This window comes from Trichoderma gamsii (assembly GCF_001481775.2).
Source record: "Trichoderma gamsii strain T6085 chromosome Unknown Scaffold_20.2, whole genome shotgun sequence".
In the NCBI taxonomy this organism is placed as follows: domain Eukaryota; kingdom Fungi; phylum Ascomycota; class Sordariomycetes; order Hypocreales; family Hypocreaceae; genus Trichoderma; species Trichoderma gamsii.
Genome location: NW_020171357.1, coordinates 587854 through 611106, shown reverse-complemented (window position 1 = coordinate 611106; position 23253 = coordinate 587854). Strand labels below are relative to the sequence as shown.

At 55.1% G+C, this 23253-nt stretch overlaps 5 protein-coding genes across 5 annotated transcripts; 3 read left to right on the top strand and 2 right to left on the bottom strand.

Moving 5' to 3' along the window:
• Nucleotides 1-128: 128 nt before the first annotated feature.
• Nucleotides 129-1424, top strand: TGAM01_v206197 (hypothetical protein; the record flags this gene model as incomplete). The annotated part of the gene is made up of 2 exons (XM_024549817.1): nucleotides 129-1251; nucleotides 1306-1424. The coding sequence occupies 2 exons, from the start codon at nucleotides 129-131 to the stop codon at nucleotides 1422-1424; spliced, it is 1242 nt and encodes a 413-aa protein (XP_024405479.1).
• A 383-nt stretch (nucleotides 1425-1807) lies between these two features.
• On the top strand, nucleotides 1808-2647 carry TGAM01_v206196 (kinesin; the record flags this gene model as incomplete). The annotated part of the gene is made up of 1 exon (XM_018802551.1): nucleotides 1808-2647. One exon carries the CDS (start codon nucleotides 1808-1810, stop codon nucleotides 2645-2647), a length of 840 nt encoding a protein of 279 aa, XP_018664058.1.
• Nucleotides 2648-3857: 1210 nt separating this feature from the next.
• On the bottom strand, nucleotides 3858-7196 carry TGAM01_v206195 (hypothetical protein; the record flags this gene model as incomplete). Its single annotated transcript, XM_018802552.2, has 1 exon — nucleotides 3858-7196. One exon carries the CDS (start codon nucleotides 7194-7196, stop codon nucleotides 3858-3860), a length of 3339 nt encoding a protein of 1112 aa, XP_018664059.2.
• Nucleotides 7197-8289: 1093 nt separating this feature from the next.
• Nucleotides 8290-13982, top strand: TGAM01_v206194 (hypothetical protein; the record flags this gene model as incomplete). The annotated part of the gene is made up of 2 exons (XM_024549816.1): nucleotides 8290-13928; nucleotides 13979-13982. 2 exons carry the CDS (start codon nucleotides 8290-8292, stop codon nucleotides 13980-13982), a joined length of 5643 nt encoding a protein of 1880 aa, XP_024405478.1.
• A 1657-nt stretch (nucleotides 13983-15639) lies between these two features.
• On the bottom strand, nucleotides 15640-21883 carry TGAM01_v206193 (hypothetical protein; the record flags this gene model as incomplete). Its single annotated transcript, XM_024549815.1, has 7 exons — nucleotides 15640-17377; nucleotides 17501-18107; nucleotides 18170-18803; nucleotides 18877-19447; nucleotides 20050-20758; nucleotides 20818-21655; nucleotides 21800-21883. The coding sequence occupies 7 exons, from the start codon at nucleotides 21881-21883 to the stop codon at nucleotides 15640-15642; spliced, it is 5181 nt and encodes a 1726-aa protein (XP_024405477.1).
• Between the last annotated feature and the right edge of the window lie 1370 nt (nucleotides 21884-23253).

Here is a 23253-nt window from a genome sequence, read left to right as displayed (position 1 = left end):
CTTGGTCTCGGTTGCAGTTCCCCGTTAAGTATCCTATTTTGACCCTTTGCACTTTGGCAGACTTTGAGAACCTTGCATTTCGCTGGCCGCCACCTATACTTTGTACCAATTCATTTCCCGGTCCTTTGATGTCTATCCCCCTCTCTCTCCCGGAGCTGCCAGCATGGGCGGCACAGCTAGCGGGCATTCTGCCGCTCACAAGTCTGGTCGAGTTGGTTGATGCCTCGGAAAAGCTGCATTCGCTCGAGCTCGCTGCCGCGGTGCCTCTGTGGAACTGGCCCGTCACGCCGGCCATGGCCCGATCCCTGTTCTCCAACGACAACGCCGACGCGTGCTACCTAGACTCTGTGAGACAATCCCAGACCTTGCACTGCATTGACGGTCGTTATGGTGACCTGTACCCGTCCAGCACCCCCACCACGTCACTCATGTGTGGACAGACGAAGAGGCCGGCCACGGTCGTCGCCAATCCGTGGCTTGACAGGGAGACGCCTCGCGGACGCAGACAGAAACTCAAGGTGATTGTATTGATGGAGAAGCTCGACCGGCCCCAGCCACGCCTTTCCATCTCCTCCAGTGCCCACCTTTGGATGTCTATCCTCGGATGGCTCTGTTGGGCTGGTGCTGGCATCACCTCCCTCTACGCCCGGTTGTATATAGCTGCCGCATACCTGGCCCTCATGCCGCTGACGGGTGCCACCATTGGCCTCACGCACGGGGATGCTCCACGCCAGCTACTGGATAACAACACTCTCGACCACGCGCGCATGGTCATTGCGACCTACAGTCTAAACGGGACTGCCTGGTGCGCCTTTTACGGCGAGAGCAAGCTGCTCAACACTCTGCTAAACAGGCCGCTCTGCCGTGTCGACGCCGGGCCGTCGGGCCGCTTCCCCCTCGGGCTGCTGTTGCGGCTCCTCATCGCGGGCCAATGGGTGCTGAGCGTGGGATCATGCGCCCTGCGGGACTGGAACGCCATAGTCATCTTCGCGTGGCTCATGTTCTGCATGCTCTACAGCGCGTTTGTGTACCCTCTGCGGGTGTGTGTCCAGGACTGGCTGCGACAGAGCTGCAATCTGAGCGCCGAGTGCATCGACGTCGAGTTCACGACGCGTAGGTCCATGCTCTCCGCACTCGTCTGCCTCAACCCCGACACTAAGGAGAAACGCACTGCGTGGATCGATCCAATTCTTCGCCAGTCCGAAGACCGAGACTCGTGGCAGAGAGAGCTCCTGAATTATATACTTACCAGTGAGAGAAACCGGACCTGTTACTTGAAATCATGCTGACAAAAGCTCCCGGCAGAGAGGACCCCAGGTGATGCTATAGTGAATCAGTATTGGTGGAAATTCATCGAAGAGGGCTACAATGCTGGGGACAGGATAAAGGACAAGATCGAACACATTATGAGATTAAGCGTTTAGCGACCACAGTTGGGCGGATGACCCAAGAATGAGACATTTACCAATCATTGTCTTACATGTAGACGTGGGCAGCGTTAAGAATAGGCCTAGACGATAACAATAATATACTATTGCCCCTCCCTTATTGTGTCTAAAAGACGCTGCAAAATTAAGGAAAATAAGGAAGAGGGCAAATTGGGGGGTGAGAGAAGTGTTTGACCGACAGCGAGCCCCGTATTCTCCATGTCGTGGCCTTGCTGCCCAACGCTGGCAGATCAGCCTATCATCCAAAGTTCTTATTGTATATATGTAACAGCAGAGACACTTTGGCGATGGATTTTTTCAGCAGAAGCAGCTGTGTTTTCTTGTCACTATATCCTGATTTGCCCCCCCGGTCGATGACTATGGCCCAACGCACCCTTAGTCGCGATGCCTACACTGTAGGATGGATCTCCGCCCTCTCCGTTGAGTTTGCTGCTGCGGAGCAGCTGCTCGACGAAGAGCACGGCGACCTTGCTCTAGATCACGACGACGATACCCTCTACACGCTGGGTAGCATCGGTAAGCACAATGTCGTAATTGCGTGCCTGCCGGCTGGCTCCACGGGCACTAATTCCGCCGCCGCGGTTGCCACCCGGATGAAGGCCCAGTTTCCCTCGATTCGCTTCGGCCTCATGGTCGGTATTGGAGGAGGCGTCCCAGGGGCCATAGCGGACATTCGCCTCGGCGACGTAGTCGTGAGCCAGCCGTCAGCGAGGAGTGGAGGTGTGATACAGTACGACTTTGGGAAGAGCACGCCGGACGGGTTTGCGAGAACGGGCTTCCTCAGTCCTCCGCCGACGATCCTCCTCAGCGCGCTGGCCAAGATGCAGGCGCAGAGCCTCCGAGGGAGAAGCGTCTTTGCGTCGCACCTGTCGCGGTTCGACAGCCTCTCCGAGTTTAGGCGTGACCACGCGGGGCCCGACCAGCTGTTTGAATCCAGTTATGACCATGTGGGTGGGCCTACCTGTGAGGGCTGCGACCAGAAACAACTGGTCAAGCGGACGCCGGGTAGGGGAGAGAATCAGGTCAAGGCTCATTATGGCACAATTGCCTCTGGGAACTTGGTGATGAGGTCCGGTCGGGCACGAGACAAGCTGAGCTCCGAGCTGGGAGACGTGCTCTGCTTTGAGATGGAAGCTGCCGGGCTTATGAATGGCTTCCCAAGCCTGGTGATTCGAGGTAGGGACGGCCTGTCCACATAGGCGTCGCATATCATGAGTGTGTTAACGGATGGCGGGTCTAGGCATTTGCGACTATGCAGACTCGCACAAAAATAAGACGTGGCAGCCATACGCGGCGGCGACAGCAGCAGCCTATGCCAAGCAGCTCCTCCTCACAATCCCCGGCACAGTCCACGCTCAGGGTCATGAGCCAGACAGAGGACCGACAATAAGCAGTGACAGGCGGGTTCGTACCGAACCCTTGCCCAACGTGCGTGTTTCTGCGGGCGACAATTCGGGGTTCATTGTGGGAGCAAACTATGGGAATATCAGTGGAACCAGCTTGTTGGGTCGATTTCATTAATTCTTTTTATAGATGATGATTTATCATTGCGGGAAACAATTGTTGGAAAAAGGCAGCTGTAATAAATAGGACGCTATTTTCAGGCATGTGGGCATATAACTTTACGGATGTTATCAAACCTCGCTCACTCAGTCTAACAGCTTTTATTCTAAGCTCTCTTGCTTCTTCCTTACTAGAGCTCCCCCCTCCGCTATACTCGCAAAACTAGCAGCTCTTTTCAACTCTCCTACCTTGATTGAAATAGGCTTATAATAATCCCTGTCAAGCGATTAACTAAGGTAACTCCCACCTTGTTGATCCTTTTGAAATGACTAAAGAATTGCACACCTATCCTTTACTCTAGCACTATAGCCGAAGCCCATTGAGTGGGGAAATGAATAGAGCACCACATATGATATATTTTATTTAACAAGTCTCCTATCAAGTTGTGTATTTTCGCAACAACTTATTATAGCGTTGTTATGAAACCGCCATCTTCTGCCCATTATCGATTTTGGTGACTGCTGGTAGAAACCGGGCCGGTTTCTCAGTAACACAGTAGACAAAACAGCACAGACTATATGTAGACACCACATGTTGGATATCACGGGGGACATTATGAGGGCTACAACTCTCTCTGTGTGTATTTGTTGTGGTGTGTAGTGTGTAGGATCTAGCGTTCCATGTGTACATTGGGCACCTCTTGTAGCCCTAACGCCATGATCCTGGTTGAAACCTTGATCCCAACCGCTGTGATTTCTGAGGTCCTCTTTGCCTAACTGTGATGTTGCTGTAATTACCCATCTGATAGATACAGGATGTATTAGTAGTGCTGGCGATGACCCATTCACCGTTGCTCTCGTCATTCAGCCCCTTGAAATGCCACTGGGAATTTCTTATGATAGATTATCAGCCTGCTTTGCTCTTCTCGTCAAACCACTGTGACGGTTCCGCCGAAAGGGCCGAGCTCAGCAAGGTGATGACGGCCCTGTGGCCTCGCTGCGACGCCCTAGTCAGGGCCGTGTGGCCATCCAAGTCGGTCGCGCCGGCGGCAGCCCCGCGGGAGAGCAGGAGCAGCGTGGTAAAGTCATTCCCACGCTCAGCTGCGGCCATCAAGGCCGTCTCGCCGCGAAGGCCGCGCGCGTTGGCATCGGCACCATGGTCGAGCAGCAGTTGGACGACGGGTGCGTGGTCGGCCGTGGTGGCTGCCATGAGCGCGTCCTGCCCCCTGAACTGGTCCTTGGCATCGACGTCGGCGCCAGACGCCAGTAGCAGCTCGACCACGGCTGAATTCCCACGCCGCGCCGCTCTCATCAGAGCCGTGCCCTCCTCCCAGCTGTTGACGTTGATGCCGGCGCCGCGCTCCAGCAGAAGCCGCACCACCGCCTCCTGATCCCTATCGACGGCCCTCATCAGTGCCGTCCTGGCGGCCCAGTCCCGGGCATCGATCTCGGCGCCGCGGTCGAGCAGCAGCCGCACGATGGACTCACGCCCCTCCTCCGAGGCCGTTATCAGCGCCGTGTCTTGTTGCGGAGTGCTCCGGGCATCGATCTCGGCGCCGTTGTCCAGGAGTAGGCAGATGAGCTCCTCGTGGTTCCGCTCCACCGCGCGCGTCAAGGCCGTCCATTTCCGCGAGCGATCCTGCGCATTGACCTTGGCGCCGAGGGCGATCAACCGGCTCGCCGCCATGGCGTGGCCTCCTTCGACCGCCAGCATCAGTGGTGTCACGCCAGCCTCATCGTTGACGTTTGTGTCGGCACCGCTGCCGAGCAGCAGCTCCATCACCGTCGCGTGATTCTGCAGGACGGCTCTCATCAGGGCCGTCCGTCCGTCCATGCAGTCCCGCTTGTCGGGGCTGGCTTTGTGCTCCAGCAAGAGACGAACTACGGCGTCCTGCTCCTCGTCGCGCTCCGTAGCCCACATGAGCGCCGTCCGGCCGCCGCCTCTCTCCTGCCGGTCGACGTCAGCGCCGTGCCCGAGGAGCTCCTCAACCACTGTCGCGTGCCCTGCCTCGGCGGCCATCATCAGCGCTGTACGTCCGCCGCGCCTCTCTTGGCCATTGACATGGGCGCCGTGCCCCAGCAGCTGCGCGACAATGGCCCTGTGCCCGCCCGCGGCGGCCATCATCAACGCCGTCTGCTCATCGAGCCTCTCCCGCTTGTGGACGTCAGCGCCGTGGCCGAGCAGCGTCCGGACTATCGCGGCGTGGCCTCGCCGTGCCGCCCTCATCAGCGCCGTCTGTCCCCAGAAGTCCTGGCTGTCGACCTGCGGCGCCCGCTTCAGCAGCGCCTCCACGACGGCTTCGTGACCCTGCTCCGCCGCAAGCCCCAGCGGCCTTCGCTTCCGGTTATCCTCGGCCTCCACGTCGGCGCCGAGATCGAGTAGGCGCCGCACAATCTCCAGGTGTCCCTGCCTCGCCGCCTTGCCCAGCGCCGTCTGCCTCCTCTGATCCTTGGCGTTGACGTCCACTCCATGCTTGATGAGCAGGTCCGTGACTCCCTGATGGCCCTGCGCTGCCGCCCACATGAGCGTGGTCCCGCCCCGGCCGTCCTTTGCGTTGGCATCGGCGCGGTGGCGAAGGAGCAGCTCTACCATGTCCTGGTGCCCTCCGCTCGCGGCGCAGTGGAGGAGCGTGCGGCCGAGGTCGTCGCGCTCGGTGATCTTGCGGCTCCAAAACCTCCAGGCGTCGTCGGTCAGCGTCTTTTCGACAAACGACTTGATCCCGAAGTGAGCAGCCACGTGCAGCCACGACATCTTCCCCCCGGGCGGCGCATCGTCCGCTCCCGGCTCCTTGGTCCTGCGATACACCTGCCACCAGCGCAGCCCCAGGGGAGAGCCGTCGCGGAAGAAGGGTCGCGACCGCTCCAGGACCTTGTTGGCGTGCTGCTTCGACTGCCGAGCGTGCTCTGGCCAGTACATGATGGCATATTCCCGGAGCGGCGATGGGCTTTGCGCCTCACTCTGCTCCAGGCAGCTCAGGCAGTGCCTGGCGAGCTCGAGGTGCGCCTCCTCAGGCCGGATACCAAACGGCTTCGCGGCGCCCAGCAGATAGTCCCTGGCCGACTGGTGGACGAGATGGACGGCGTCGTCGTGAATCCTCAAGAGTTCCTCACAGCAGACCACCTGCTCGCGGCACGCCTGGAGGCTGCTGATAAGGTATCCCGGCCCACCACCACCGCATCCCGCCAGCCCTCGCAGCTCCTGCAGCTCTTCAAGCCGCAGCGGGCGCATCGCCGTAGCGACCCAGCGCAGGAGCCGCGCGCTCTCGTCCTGCTGCTGGGGCGTGATCTGGTCTAGGATGCGAGAGTAGATCTTGTCCAGGCCCTTGGGCAGACTGTGTATTGTCTCCCATACCTCCTGGCTCGTCTTCTTCTTGGCCAGCTCCTTCAGAATTAGGCCCACCCAGAGAAACGTGCCGTCCGACTTGGCCTGGAGCATGTCACACACCTTTAACGCAATCCCGTCTAGGCGGGAAAGCCTTCTGACGCCGTCGGCGATGCACCGCTCGATGTCGCTGGCTAGCGGCTTGTCGTTGTTGGGATCGAGCCGCAGCCGGGTGAAGCCCCCCAGGCCATCCATCTCCCGGCTTAGCACCAGCAGCCGGAACCGCCCTGCGCTCGACCGCGCCTGGCCCTCGAGCTCCGTCAGCAGCCAGCCCGCCGACTCCCTCTCGCACTCGTCCAGTCCGTCCAGGACACACTGGACCGTCTGGAGCGCTAGGTCGCCGAGGATCCTCTCGAAAATGTGCCAGAGCGTGTCGAACGAGGCTAGCGAGCTCACCACGTGGCTAGGCTTCAGGTAGTAGGAGGCGTGCTTGGCCAGGCCTGGGTGCTGCTCGATGAGCTGGAACAGTAGCCCGCTGAGGATGGCGACCGCTGTGTTGCGGTCCGCCTCGTTGCTCGAGCTGAAGAAGAACAGCAGCGTCACCAAAGGCTCCTGCCTTGCCCGTGCTTCGAGCTCCTCGACTACAAAGATGGAGAGCATTGTCTTACCCATGCCAGGACCCCCGCTGATCCAGAGCAAGGGCGTATCCGAGCTCGGCTGGGAGCAGGTCGACCACGAGCGATAGAGCACGTTGTTCCGGATCCATTCGCAAGTCCCGGGCACCCTCCTGCCGTTGATGCGTATCAGCCTCCGGCGATCCATCTCGGGATTGTGGAGGTTGTCACGGCATATCCCATCGTGATCCGCATCTGCTAGTATAGGATACATGTAAGCAATTCGGCTTATACACCTCTCTGGTGGCATCTTTTGGTAAAAAGATGCCGAGAGCTCAGCCTGAAAGAATTGGTTCATCTGCCCCGCCATACAACAACATCTCCAAGGCTGCTTACCTTCATCACTGGACGTGCTCGGTTTGTGAAGGTGCACATGCAATTCCCCGTGGTTCGTTCCAAGCAATAGTCCATGGTTGCTCTGAGCTGAGGCCGAGACATTAGCGGCGAGAGCTCCTATATCCATTCTCAGTAGCGCAAGGTGGAATAGAGGTGGAGTTTACAACAAACTCGGCCTTGGGTATGTCAGAGTAGAACGTAAACGCTCTAATATCAGCCCTAAGCAAATAGGAAGGGAGATATTCCTGTCTCACGTTGTAGAGGTCGCTCGCATATTATTACTACCTATATAAATATGTAGTCTATGTGGGCTAAACTTTTGCCATGCAAGGGAACTGGTATTATAAAGCTAACCTGGCCCTTGTTCTTAATTGCAGGTGTAGTAGTAGTAGCCATCTCAAATACATGTAATCATATAGCGTGTGATTGGCCGCTTTGATCGCCCCCATTCCCCATCGTGGATTGATTGGTGTGGACACGGGAAGACGCTCAGCCGTCTCTCGTCGGGCATCAATAATATCAACTTCAGCAGACGTTGCATGGCACAGAGTGGTAAGAGTATGTCGTTCATCATATAGGTAGCCAATGGGGCTTCCCGCTCGGTGTGCTATGCACGAGTATTCTCTCTGCCTCAGCCAACGATTCACAGCTCCGCAGCGGACTATTACTATTAGATTGTTTATGCAAGTTTAGGGGCCATAGGAGTACCTGTCTAGATCAGGGTAGAAAACTTTGGGCATCTACGATATGTGGATACATGGCTGGCACAGATATCTGGTTATTGGACGGTGCGTTTGCATGATGGATACAAGAATATGTAGAGAAGAATTACTACCCAAGCATGTAAAAAGGATAAAAAGACATTATTCAGAAAAATGATAAGTGGAAGGAGCAGAAGACAGAGATCATCACACTCATCAATACATCTTCGTTCTTGCTTGTTATTCTGACGTTGTATGACATTGTTTTGGTTTGGTCTGTCCACGATCTAACAATTACCACAAGCCATGTCCCTAGTCGGCACCTTATTGGCCGAATCATCGGATGAGATCGACCTCAAGGCCGATTATGACTGTCTCTTGGACCTGCAGGAGCAGGACAAGTCCGAGTCTGCTCCGCCGCCCGTGCCCATCACGGTCGCCGAGGCGTTCGCCTACCACAAGATCCTGACCGGGCCCATTGACAGCGACCAGGACGATTCGGATTCCGACGATGACGCCGAGTACAATCGGGCGACAAGGGGCGAGCGAGGCCAAGACTCGGCACCGGCTACGGCGCTGATCAAGGTGGGCCCCCACGACGCTCTCCTGGCCGTTGCCGAGCCCACCGACGACGACTCAGCCTGCGGCAATGGAGCGCCTCACGATCATATGTGGGCGGGTAACCCCTCGTTCCGGTTCACGGAGCCCGAGGTGGGCTTCCTGTCGCATCTCGCCCACCTCTGCATCGAGGCGCGACTCCAGAAATGCCTGAGGAGCTCGTGTCTCGAGGAGAAGGTCAGGATGGACAGGGTCGCTCCGGACTGTCGGTGGGCGGCCTTCCGGGAGTGGGCGCTCGTCTCCATGTCGTGCCAAGCCAGCATGCGGGAGAAGAACGAGCTCTCGCAGGCACACACACACATCGCCAGGGCCATCTCGGGCTGCTGCATGACGCTCAAGGCCTACCTCGACCACAGCCGAGAGCGGTTTCTGCCCTTTCTCGACGGCGCGGGCGTGGAGGAGCACCGGGTCGACCTGGCCGAGGTGGCCAACGTCATCTACTGGATGGCCAAGATCCAGTCGCAGATCGGCATCGGGCCGCGGCGCTTCGGGGCCTGGGACCACCGGCTGCTGCCGTCGACAGTGTCGCTGCCGTCCATCGAGCGGGCGGCATACGAGGTCGAGGCCATGGGGCTCTGCAAGCAGCGGCTCTGGAATCTGGTCGGCATCAGCGACCGGCGGCAGAGCGACCTGCCGGACATCATCAAGGCCCTGCGGCCGCACAGGGACAGTCTGCGCCACGAGAGCCACGACTTCTGCACGCCGAGCAAGTGTCAGTGGTCGCACATGAACAGCTCCTCGGTCCGGCAGCTCCACAAGTGCGGAGCGGTGGAGCCCCGGGAGCCGTCCGGAGGCCGGAAAGCGGCCCGGGCGGCAAAGGCGTGCGCGCAGCGGCTGTTTTCCGTCGAGCTGCTGGAGACGGCCGTGGAGCTGGGCAACAGCACCGCCTGGCTCTGCAGCGGGCTCCGGCTGAGCGGGCCCAGGGACGCCTACATTGCCGTCTCCCATGTCTGGTCCGACGGCACGGGCGTTGGCGTCCAGGAGGTCGGGACGGTTAACTCGTGCCTGTTCGACTTCTTCTCCGGCATCGCCAAGGAGCTCGGCTGCAACGGGCTGTGGTGGGACGCCCTCTCGATCCCCTACGAGCCGCGGGCGCGCAGCAAGGCCCTGAACCAGATGCATGCCAACTACGCCAACGCCCGGTATACCGTTGTCCACGACAGCTACCTGATCAACTTCCCGTGGAGCGATGACGGCAGCCCGTGCCTCGCCATCGTGCTCTCCACCTGGTTCACGCGAGGCTGGACGGCGCTCGAGCTGGCCATGTCCAAGAGAGTCAAGGTCCTCTTCGGAAACCCGGACCCGAGCGAGAAGGACCCGGTGATCAAGGATCTTGACGAGGACGTGCTCGCCGCCTCGCCCGCCGTGGCGTCGCGTGCGCACTGGCTGGCGACGACGCTGATCCGCCGGCTCCGCGCCTCCATCAACGATGTCGGCGACCTGCTGGCCATCCTGTCCCCGCGCAGCACATCTTGGGCCCGGGACCGCACCATCATCGCCGCCCTGCTGACGGGCGTCCCGGACTGCGACTTCACCGTCGGCGAGAGCATCATCACGTCCAAGATCCTCGGGTACCTGGGCAAGATTCCCTACAGCTGCATCCTGCACGGGAAGCCGACCATGCGTGACCGCGGTGAGTTCTCATGGTGCGCGGCCACGCTCGATGATATGCCACCGGGGACGTCGTCCGATGTGGGCGGCGGCGCCGGCTCGAGGTCGCGAGCCCTGCTGGACCTTGATGAGAACGGAGCCATCGAGGGGCCGTTCCATGCCCGGTGCCTCGAGCCGGGAGAAGTTGACGTTAACATCAAGCCCTTCGGCAACGACCTCGCGGTGGTGGTCAAGGTTAACATTGCCCTCCGGCATCACGAGCGTTGTCTGCTATTGCGACAGGATCCGAGCGCCAGGGAGCCCCTCGCCCTCCTGGTCGTGCCCATCAGCATCATCAGGAACGGCCCCGTCCTAAAGTGTCGCTACATTGGCACCGTGACCGAGACGCACGACGCCGAAGCCTTTGACGCCGATGACTGGTTCAAACTGAACGTTCGGCTTGGCGGCAGCGATAGCCACCACAGGGGCATGCGAGCCGACAAGGCGCTGGAGATGTATGACGACTTCTGCGATGTCGTATGCGACGAGCAGGACGACAAGTCTGTAAGGGGAGACGAGGGGGACGACGACGACAACGGCGACAACGGCGACGGCGGCCGCGGCGGCGAGCAGGGCGATGATCTCGCCTCGGTGCAGACGCCCATGCAACAGGAAGGGCCGCCTGAGAGCCCTCCGGAATGGCCCATCGTCAACATCTGGCCCGGGCGGGAAACCAGACAAAAGGCCAACGAAGAACACCACGAGAGGGGCCTCATCCTCGCCATGACCAAGAGGAACGAAAATGCGGCCCGATATCTCGTCAAGAAAAAGGTCGCCCTCCAGCTCGACGACCTGGAGGCCATCCGTACTCTCTGCAAGGATCATCCGACGGTGACCACATCCGGCATGAAGATGCTGGGGGACATCTACGTGGAGAATGACAATCTCCAAGCGGCCAGCTACATCTATCGCTACGTCATAGAGACATACGAGGCCATCGAGGCCAAGGACAGCCAGCAGCTCTTCCAGCTCTATCAAACCAAGCACTCTCTGGGATGTGTCCGCTTCGGGAGGGGGGAGGTCATAGAGGCCAAGGGGCTATTCGAAGACGTGCTGGCCGGGTGCGATGAGAGAAAGAAGAAGATGGAAAGGGAGAGCAAGAGGCCGGTGCGGTTCAGGGCAGGCACTGCGAAGAAGGAGGCTGCTCAGGGCCAGGACGCCCCATCAGCCGCGCCGGGAAGCCCAGTAAAGCTCAGCAACGAGGCCAAGGCCAACCAGGGGTGGTACCGGCTGGAGCTAGACTCCATCACGGAGTTGACGCTCCTCAAGGTCGGAGGGGCCGACTTCAGCGGCGCCGCCAAGACGTACCGGCGAGCGCTCAGGAGGTTCGGCAACGCGCCAAAGGAGATCGAAGCCTTCGAAGGCCTCTGGGTCGGCCGCATGTCGCAGGTGTTCAAGGAGAAGAGCAGGCGGGATGAGCGGGCGGCCGGCGTCTACCAGCGCGCGCTCAAGCGATTCGATACCATGTTCCGCAAGAACCATTTGCTGATCCCCATCACCGCCCTCCATCTCGGCGTCAACTGCATGCTCAGGTCCAAGTTCGCCGACGCCCAGCTCTACCTGATGCGCGCGCTAGCCGGCTTCTTCGAGCGCTTCGGTCGTCCCCTGAGGGACGGCGAGACGGCGCTGGAGTATCAGATGGAGGACGAGCGCGAGCACATCATCCTGGTGCTGGTCAGGTACCACCTCGGCCTGCTCTTCACCAAGCAGCAGAAGTTCGACGACGCCCAGAGGCAGCTCGATCACGCGCTAGCCGTCGTCACCAGGGCCAACAATGCCGGCACCGACGTGCTGCGGCTGTCCATCCTCAACGCGCTGGGCCAGAACAGCCTGTCCAGCCGGCCGCCGAGACTAGACATGGCCGAGGGATACTTCTCACAGGTCGAGTCCCAGTCGCAGGGCCACGCAGAGCAGGAAGACATGATCCGCCTGAGCATCCAGGCCAAGCTGGGCCGCGCCAGAAGCGTCTATTCCACCGGCAAGAACGGCATGGACAGCGCGGTGAGGCTCCTCAACGCCATCATTGAGCAGCTAGATAAAATCAGGACGGAGGCGGGAAACGACCTCGACGAATGCCAGGTCAGGCTCTTCCTCGGCAGGGTATTCGAAGACAAGAGGAAGCTCCCTGACGCCGCGAAACGGGTTGACCTGGCGCTCAAGAGCCTCAAAGTCTTGGAAGGGGAGGAGAGCCTGACCTACCTAGAGGCAGCGAGCAAGCTGGGAGAAATATACGAGAGGCTCGATGAGACGGACGAGGCCGAGACCCTCCTCCAAATGGCCGCAGACAAGTTGAGGGGGAGCGTTGGCGCCTACCACCCCCAGACGCTACGGGCAAGCTGGCTGCTTGGCAAGGTGTACTTGGCCCAGAGAAGACTCGAGGAGGCCAGGGAGAAGGTCGAGTGGGCGTACCAGGGATCCGAAAAGGCGTTGGGGGGCAGCCACAAGCAGACCGCGAGCACGGCCCAGACGCTGGGCACCATCCACCTCGAAATGAACAAGCTCGCCGAGGCGCAGGAGATGTACAAGAAGGCCTACACTGGATTCAAGAACATGGCTGCGAAATCCAACGCCAAGGCGCAAGAAGAGGGAGGGCTAGAGAGTAAACTGACGGACAAGACCACGCTGCTGGCTCTCATGGACTACGCAAAGGTCTGCGCCCTGATCCCGGGCAAGCGGTCCAAGGCCACCGCCCTGAGCAAGTACAAGCTCGCAGTGGAAGGCTTCGCCGCTCTCGACAGTGGAGATGCGAACCACAAGGGCGACGCCCACCTGCACCTACTCGAGGCTAAACTCAATCTGGGCTGCGTCTACCGGGAGATGAGGAAGTTTGACGAGGCGTACGAGCAAATCCGGGAAGCTCTCGCCGGCTTCCTGAGCCTGAGTGAACCAAGCCCCGGGAGGCCGGAGACGGAAGTCGAGACGAGGGCGGCCACGGCCGCCAGGACAAAGTGGTTCGAGGCCCGGCTCCGCCTCGGGCAGCTGAAGCTAGATGCGTCCCACCAGCAGCACGAGGCGCAGGAGGGGCAGGACGAAGGTGAGAGCGCCAAGGAACTGATACGGGGGGGCCGAGATGGTCTTAGGGACCTACTTGGGAGCGCCCACATGCTCACGCTGGAAGCGTCGACCTATCTTGGTAATCTCTATATGAAGGAGGGAGAAGAAGGAGGAGTAGAAGGAGAAGGAGGAGTAGAAGGACAAGGAGAGGGGGGGGGTGGAGAAGGGGAGAGAGAAGGAGAAGAGCAAGAGATGGGCGACGTTCTGCTCCGAGACGTCCTACGCTGCTACGACACCGAGACGAAGCTGCCGGTCGGCCATCCGAAGAAGATCCGCATCATGGACTCCCTCATCAGCCACTATCACCATGTCGGTGACATGACGGAAGTGGGGAAGATGGAGGAGAGGAAGTGGAAGGAGCTCAAGGACGCCTACGGCATGGACCAGGCCGCCATCATCATGGACGTCACCGACTGGAAGCACATGAACCACGATCGGGACGACGGCGGCAGCGTCGAGGAGAACGACGACCCCGATGACGGCGACGACGAAAGGCACCACGGTTACTACGATGCCTGGGATCACCACGGCTCGGTCTCGTGGGACTCGGACAATGACTGGGAGGAAGGGGGGGAGAAGAACCGAGGCGACGATAAAGAGCAGAACCAAGATGGTGTAGTTAGGTCGAGGGAGGAAGAGGAGAAGGCCAAAACGAGACACGTTACTAAACCAGATGAACATCAAGATGAAGGAAACAATGCAGCAGAAGTCGATGAAGAGAGTGAAGAGGAAAGAGGAAATGAATCGAAAGATATAAAGCGAGGAGATGAAAATAAGAAAAAGGATGAAGGGGATAAAAGTACAATGGGTGAATTGAATAAAGATAATAAAGAGGACGTTGAGAATGGAGAGGGTGGAGTGGATAAAGAGAATAAAGAAGATAAAGAGGGTGAAGAGGGTAAAGAGAGTGAAGAGGATGAAGAGGATGAGGAGGATGAGGAGGATGAGGAGGATGAAGAAGATGAGGAGGATGAAGAGGATGAAGAGGATGAAGAGGATGAAGATGATGAAGATGATGAAGAGGATGAGGAGGATGAGGAGGATGAAGATGATGAAGATGATGAAGAGGATGAAGAAGATGAAGAGGATGGAGAAGATAAAGGTGATAAAGGTAATGAAGAGGATGAAGATGATGATGATGATGATGATGAAGAGGATGAAGAAGATGAAGAGGATGGAGAAGATAAAGGTGATAAAGGTAATGAAGATGATGAAGATGATGAGGAGGATGAGGAGGATGAGGAGGATGAAGAGGATGAGGAGGATGAAGAGGATGAAGAGGATGAAGATGATGAAGATGATGAAGAGGATGAGGAGGATGAAGATGATGAAGGAAATGAAGAGGATGAGGAAAATGAAGAGGATGAGGAAAATGAAGATGATGAAGAGGATGAGGAGGATGAGGAGGATGAAGAAGATAAAGAGAGTAAAGTGGTTAAAGTATAGGAGATTAAAGAGGACTATAAGATAGCTAAAAGTAATAATCCTATCCTCTTTCACTAGCAAAGAAATAAACCTAGTACGCCCTTGCGCCTTAGTGTATTTTAGTAAGGTAAGTATTACTTTTAATATAGTAATATATAAGAGAGTCTAAGACTAGTAAAGAGTACATTTAGAAAATAGTGCAATAGCTCTATTTGGTATTATAAGCTAGATTAGGAGAGGTTAGTGTTATTACATTAGCGCTGTAAGTCTTATCTTTAAAAAACAAAAGCATATGCCTCTAATCTTCAGCCCTAGACACCCAAATATAGCAGACTTAACTCATCCCGGAAGATCATATAAAAGAGTGGCATTTATGGAGTCTTCTATCCCTCTTTAGAAAATAAGTAAGGCAAAAACATTATGATTCTATACCTAGTACTTGGTTAAGCCTCCTCTGTGTATGTATAGATATTATTATCTCATACAGAACGCATCAACCGTTATCTGTTAAAAAAACAAATAGCTTCTTCTCTCTCATACTTAAATGAAACAAAATCTCACAAGGTCAATCATACTGTTCCACTTTTGCATTGTTCGTGTCGCTATTATGCCGTTGATGTTACTGATGTCTTTGAAGCTTTCTACCTCTGAGTTCTTTTCCACCCCCTCACTGCCCGTATACCTAATTCTAAGTGTGTCAAGGGTTATTATAGGTAGAAACTACCATAATCGATGTACCGCGTATTAATGTGTGAAGTTTTCTTCATCCGGGCTAGTATGTCGATACTGGATTTCTTCATCTTTTTAGTGGTCTTCTTGGCTGATGAGAAAACGTAAGATGACACCTCTAGACGGCTGTATAATCATTTAAATAAAAGCTCAAATGTATATTGAAAATCTTTTTAAGGGCTATAATGTAGCTATATAATACTCGCCCTGTCTCGTTTCAGGCGTGACATCCCACAGCCCAATTTTCCGCAGCGTCTCTTCATCCACCCCCATTTCACCACCAAGATACTTTACAGTTTCCGCTCTCCCCTCCCTCCATTTCTCAGCCGTCTTCTTCAACCCCAAGACGCATTTATCAGGATGTCTCCCCAAGCGGAGACATTCCACCGCCCGCTCTTTGCTCGTAGCCCCAATCATGGCAACGAGCAGCTCTGTAAGTCCATGGAACGCAGCGGCGGCAAAGGCACTGCCGTAATGCCCTCTTTCAAACACCATTGTCGGATCAGCACCAGCTTTGAGCAACATGTCCAACGGCTCTTTCAGGATGTTGATGTCGTCAAAGTTGAGACAAATTAGCGTTTCCAATGCGCTGCCATACCGGCTTTTCTTCAAGGGCTTGTTGGCGTCTGCGCCGTTGGCGAGTAATAGCTGGACGATTTCGACGAGTTCCTGCTCGTCAAAGACATAGCTAGAAGCTGCTGCGTCAAGAGCAGTGTCGTATTTGCCGCATTCCACAGAAGCGTTTGCGTCTGCACCGGCCTTGAGCAGAATCTCAACTGACTGTATGTTTAGCACACAGGCGGCTGCAATCAAGGGGCTGCCAAACTCTGTGACGCTCTCCCTATTCGCGTCTACCCAGCCTTGGTCTATCAGCCATTGCAGCTTTTCAGGGTTGGTTCTCGCAGCCTGTTGGACGAGAGTCTCGGTATATCCGCCATGTACATTGTTGATGTCGATTGTCGCCTCCGTCATCAGCAAGGTTGCGACATCCCACTGTTCATAAGCCATGGCTTTGTCCACGGCTTTGCATCTTTCAGATGGCGAGTAATCTGTGCCGCCTAATTTGATCAAATGTTTGAGAATCGGCATGCACCCGCTATGGACTGCATGAATAAGCGGTGTGTAACCGAGTTTGCACTCTCTGAGCACCATTTCCTTGCTGATTTTGGATCCCTCCCACCAATCTCGCAAGGTGTAGTAGAAGCCATATCGGCACATAGCACACAATGCCATATCACTGGGCAATAGCTCGGTTTTTACTGAATAGCCGATTCGTCCATCAGGATATCTTCTTCCCTTATCGATGAGGGTCTCAGCGTTGTTAATCCATCGTCTATAGTAATCGCTGCTTTCTTGGGGCGATCCAAGGAATCTTTTGAGAGCCATCAAAAGGTCTGGGTCTGCATTCGCACCCTTTTGTGAACCGATCCATTTGTCATATCGTTCGACGTGTAGAAACCATGCGTAGACAACATACTGCTCAAAGCTCCGAACTGGCCACAACTTTGCCACACGCTTTAATGTCTCCGGCTCAAAGTTCACAAGACAATCAAGTAATATCTTGGAAGCAAATAAATCGCACTCTGCTAGAGTTATGCCCTTTAGCTCAAAGTATTCAGCGACAGACGCGTGGGGCAGTGCCCACACCTTGCGTTTTGGTTCAATAGTTAACAGATCTCGGCAGAGGGATAATATCTGTTGCTCAGTCTGTTTGTCTTTTTGAACCACCATTGACCCTTGTAGCGAATAGCGAATGGCTTCCAACAATGCCTCGGAGCTAAGTGGTAAAACAGAGCATAGCACCCACTTGATGGCACGCTCAGCCAAGGCTACATCGTGTTCGTCATGCTTTCTCATATCATCAAACAGCTGATCGTACGCTTCTGTCAGAGTACTGGGCAGTGTAGTGGCCCAGGATCTGACTGAATCATGAGAGGTGTAGTTATTGAGTCTTTGGACCTGTAGATGAATCCACCGAAACCTGCGCACCAGACTCATGTTAGCTTGAATTACAACGTGTTGTTCTAGATACCTGGCTTACATGGTGCTATTCTTCGACGAAAAAACATTTCGGATTAATGACTGAGTTTCCATTTGACGTTGTTTAAACGACAAAGTCGAGTAAAGTCTGTCCTCCAAGTATTTTTCAATGTCTGCTTGTTGATTGTTGGATTCGATAGTAATTGTAGCGTTAGCTTTAAACGCCTGCAGGTATTCTCGGTCCGGACGACTAGATATAAACAGTTTAACCGGTTTCTTGGCCTTGTCTAGTATGCCAATGAGAATCTCTGCCAAGTTCTGGTTCGTACTCGTCGCGCTGGTCTCGTCCAAAGCATCAAGAATAATGGTTGACTTGGAATAGAGACTGATAAGCTCCAAAATTAGCTCTGTGCAGTCCTTCAGTCCCAGACTCCGCCCTTCATTCTCCGCTACTTTGCGTTTCAGAATCACGCGGTTATAGCCATTTTCGGATCCCTTGTCAAACAGCTGGCGAACAAAACTTCTCAGAATCACCAGCGGATCTTGCAGCGAAGTTGCTGATCGGCTGCAGTAGAAGAAGGCAAATCCTTCGTTACCAGATCCTTCTTCCAATGTCGCCTTGACATACTCAATCGCCCGCCAGGTGAGATATGTCTTGCCGGTGCCAACTATTTATATAAAATTAACAAATTTCTTTAAAGAACATGTATATTATAAAAACAGGACTTACCGGTTCCTTTGAGCCACAATATCGTTGATGATGAAGGTATAGCCTGCCAGGCGCGAAATCCCTCATGCTCTATCAACCAATTACCTGTATCGTCGATTCTCGAATCTGCAATATCGACGTGGCTTTTGCCATGCCCTTCCGGACTGATAAACTGTAAAAGCCCCCGCAGTCGGTCCTCGTCAATCATTTCCCGAATATCCATGACTCCCTCATCAACTCGTGTCAGCGGCGACGAGAGCTTATTCACGCTAAAGAGCAAGTCTCTTGCTTTCTCATCGGCTTGTCTACCGGCAATTTCATTTCGAGAAGCTTCACAGACTGTAACTTCTTGTAAAAGCTTCTGTTCCTTTTGGAACAAATCTGCAACAAGTCCTGTGGCCTGCTCTGGCCTAAGAATGGCATTAAGCGTCTGCTTGGCCATCCCGCCTCCAATCAGGCTATCGGAACGCGTGAGGAGCTCTATTGCCGCGACATATACATCTAAGAGGGCGTCATGCAAGTTTAGCACGGCGTTTTTATCAGTCATCTCTATGTTATACAGTAGCTCGTATAGCTGGCCTCTGCGAACTATGCGAGCGAACCACTGAACTGTCCCGGCAAGGGCTGCCATCTGGTCGCTTTGTTTGACGGGAATCTGGTCTCAATCAACATCTACAGTTATAACCAGCGAATTTAGAGTCGCCATACGTATAGATGCTCACACTTACTTTCAGCATCGCTTTCGCAATAGCCCAAGGCGCGCTGGCTTGTGGCGGCGCAAAGTTAATAGCAATATCGCCCGCCATGGTAAGAAACGCAGCAACATCCGCAATGTATTCACGAAAGACAATCTTCTGATAATTAATATCAATCTTCGAATTGCCGTCTTGATCTGTACATAGCGTGTTGCTTTCAATAAGTCGAATGATGTCCTTAATATGGTCTTCCGGCTTCGCTTGCTCAGAAAGGTCGAGACTGTGTTCTCGAATCCAATTCTTGGTCTCTTTGCTTGACCTTTCGAAAGCTTTGCTCCAAAGACCTTCTGAAGGATCCTGTTGTCTGGCCGCAATGTCCGGCGTCGATACTATGATAATGGGCTTTGACGCTTCAATAGCTGGAGAAGGCGGTGCCGATATTGACAAAGTGTCCAACGATGTGGAAGGCTGCGTTGGTGCGGAGAGCTGGCTTGTAGCTGGCAGAGTACTTGCCCGCGGAGATCGCCCACGCTGCTGAAACTTTTTCCATTTCTTCTTTGACCTCTCAAAGAAGCTCTCTTCACTCATGTTGTCGTTGCATTTGCTGCATGAGAAGTGCTTAAGAAATCGAAGCGGGGTCAGCATTACGGTGAAAGCACAGCCCCCTGCAGCATACCTACCTACTTACGTGCCTCAACAAGCGATTTCTAACCATGAATCATTCCAGGTCGCTATCACAACAGTGAACAAGAGCCTTTCAAAAAGAAACGTAGATGGTTTAAAGGTATAAATAAGAATCGTAAAAGTCAATACTGCTATCAAAAGACAACAAAACCTATTCTAGCAGCAAAAGCCGCGCAAGCACACCATCAAGGATATAAGATGCCTCTAATGCATCCGACATGAAAAGTAAACCTCTCTCCTCCCCCAGAAAGTAGAAAAAAGTAAATATGTATAATAGAAGGAGGGAGAAGAAGCCATTCATAATCCCGGACTTGTGTGTCTTCGTCCAGGAAATGACTCGCAGGTCGAGTTATATATAATAAAAAAAACAACGAATAAATTATTTCACTTTCCTCTAAATAACTTGACCGTTTTCTACATACAACAAGCCCAAAAAATATAGAATTTCAGAAAAAGAAAAAAGAAATTAAAAACAAACAAATCAAGGCCATTTCTAATAATTCTTTCCTTTTTCAAAATTACAGGAGGATCATGCTAGCACCGGTGAGCACGGCAACGCCCATGTACAGAGCCATGGACATCTCGCCCATGCTGAGCAGGTAGGCAGCAGGACGGCCAGCAACGGCAGCGCTGCTGCTGGTGCTGGAACCACCGCTGGTGGAGCTGCCACCGGTGGCACCGGCGTTGACGGGGCCAGTAGCAGTGGCGGCCTGCTTGTTGATGTTGCTGGCGGAGGCCAGGGCAGCAGAGCAGGTAGCTTGGGGCTTGGCGCTGACGACCTGGGCCTGGCTGTTGAAGTCGCAAGCAGTGGAGGCCTTCTTCTGGGAGTTGTAGTAGGTGTCGAGGACGTAGTCGAGCTTGGCGCCGTCGTCGCACATGCTGTAGGCACCGTAGACTCCGCTGGTGGCGTTGCCGTTGATACCGGCGCAGACAGTGGGGTTGTTGCCGCAGATGAAGTTGAAGATGTCACCGAAGTCCTTGGATTCGAGGCCGGAGGCGCGGACGCAGGACAGAGAAGCCTGCATGCAAGAGCAGAGACCAGCGTCGGGGGTAGGAGGCAGGTTGTCGGACGCTTGCCAGGTGGAAGTCAGGGCAGGGCACTTGGCGGCCTCGTTGGTGGGCTTGTAGTCGGCGGAGTCAATACCCTTGGGGTCGACCTTGGCAACCTGAGACTGGAGAGCGCTGAAGTCCTTCAACTTGGTGACGGAGCTGCCGCTAGCCTTGACCAGACCTGTGCAATGTTAGTCATTTCTGTTCTTCTATTTAGTTGAATGTGCACTTGAAACTCACCATAGTCGTTAGCCTCCTCAAAGTACATGTAGACGATACCACCGCTGAAGACAGCAGACATCTCGTCACCATAGAGAGCAGCAGTTTCCTGGAAGATACGGTCGGCAGCGCCGCTGGGCAGGTTGCAGCCGTACTCGGCGAAGAAGACGGGGACAGAGTAGTTGGCGAAGAACTTGGTATCGGTGTCATAGCCAGACTTCTGCATGGAGCTCTGACCGCACCAGGAGTAGATGTTGTAGCCCCAGAAGTCAATGGCGTCGCTCTGGTCACCGCAGTTGAAGTAGTCGGACATCTGGGAGCGGATGTCGACGTCGTCGTTGGCGGCATAGCCGACACCTTGCCAGCGGTACTTCTTGGACTTGATGTAGGCCTTGGTGTCACGGACGGCGGCCTTGACAAAGGCAGAGGCCATGGTGTTGTTCTTGGCGTTGGAGACCTCGTTACCGGCGAAGTAGCCGATGACGTTGGAGTACTGTTGCATCTCGTCGACGACGGCCTTGTAGCGGGCGAACAGGTCGGTGTTCCAGCTGGGGGAGTCGCGGTTGATGGACAGCGAGGGCTCGCCCAGATCGGAGAAGACGTAGATGCCAGCAGCCTCGAGCAGCTTCATGCAGGCCGAGTGGTCGGCCGTGGGGTCGATGGCATAGGTACGGATCACGTTTGTGCCGAGCTGCTGCAGCAGCGGAATGTCACGCTTGCAGTTGGCCTCGCTGGAGAGGGGATCGATGAAGGTAGAGTTGCCAGAGGAGCTGGTGGTGCCGGCCTGGCCAACATCCTGCTGGTACGCAACACCCTTGATGAAGAACTGGGTGCCGTTGGGGTAGAAGAACTTGGAGCCCTAGAGGTTGAAAAAGTGGTCGATTAGCGGTTGCTCCCGAGATTGAGATGCGAACTTGTTGATCGTCTTCTGGGTTCCTTCTCCACGATTTATTCCTACAAGGAGAGAGATCGTTGGTGTTCTGGAGACGAAAAAGTGGCTCACCTTGGCTGTGATGGAGGGAAGATCAGCTCCAATGGCGCTGCTGGCCAGGGCGAGCAGGGAAACGGAGAGCTTGGACAAGCCCATTTTTGCGGATGTGAATGATATTCGGAGTTTTCAAGTTTATTGCTGTCGATAGCGGTAGTTTGCGATTCTCAAGGTGGTTATAGCGACTGTAATTGTTCACGCAAGGGAACGGAAAGAGAAAAGCTGTTTGTGTTTCTAAGGAGTGTCTGAAGCAGCTATCGCTTCAAAAGTAAATGGGGAAAAAAATGCAAAAAAATGCAAATACGTCAAACGAAAGAGAGGTTCTGAATCCAAAAAAGAAAAAAGGAAAAGAGGCGCCGCCAGTAGAGCAGACGGCGAGTGTTTTGTTTGCGCTCCAGGAGAACGGGGAAATTGAGGCCTGCGACAGGCCAAGTCTCGGAACCAGGGGGCTCCCCTGCACTATTGGATCCCTGGTGTGCGCGGGCCCTGGAGCCAGTCCGCTTTGGGGGCCTTCGGGGCCTTTTGGCACTCAGTTGGAGGCGCAGCGCGAAGCTTGTTTCTGGGAGATCAGAGCCAATAGCGGCCTCGTTCAGGGGGGGTTGCTGCATGAGCTAGAGGAATAATGCCGTGCGAATAGCGGCAATACGCTGTAGTATTCACGGTGGCATCAAGTCGGCAGCTAGCAAAGACGGGCGCAAATACGCGCAGCTTCCTGCTAAGCAGCAACGGCATCAAAGCTTCTCGAATGCCCTTTTCCTGCACTGTGCATCGCAGGCGAGCGTCTAGGTGTGGGCCCTGAAAAAGATGGAATAGGGGCCAAAATAGGCTGCCCCACCGTCGAAATTTCCCCTGATTGCAGCCCACACGCACTCACAATGCGCTGCCGATGCAAGGCACCCGCCTCAAGGGCTGGCGAAATTGATTTTGGCGCTGCATCTTGGTCTTCTCTTGTGATTCCGCTGCAGGTGGCGGCAACGGCATAGGCGAGGGATGATGGATCTTCATTATGTCGGCGCTCCTTGCCATGATTATGGGTTCAATGCTCATCTTTTTCTCGAACAGGAACGTCTTTCCTTGTCCTGGCTGCCATTTGGTATTAGTAGGTAGCACTTGGCGGACAAGGCGAGGCAGAGCTGTCGTATCTCTCTTTTCGTCGACGATTATGGCAATATTTCTCTCACGTACCTTATTTTACGAGATGTCAACCGCCGCCCATGCCACTCTGCCACTCTGCCAAGGCGCACCGACGCAGCGTTTCTTTACGAGGTACTTGCATCGCTGCGCTCTCACCACCCAGCGCCAGGTACTCGCCGCAGTGGCCTCCCTTTCGGCTGACGCGTCAAGGGCCTCAAACCCACCTGAATATGAGCACGAGCAAATGTTTTACCTGTACAAGGAACAGCCCGTGCTCGCTTCTGTTTTCTCTGCCTTGGTTGGCCAGCCTTGCCGGCACATGCTGATCATCTACT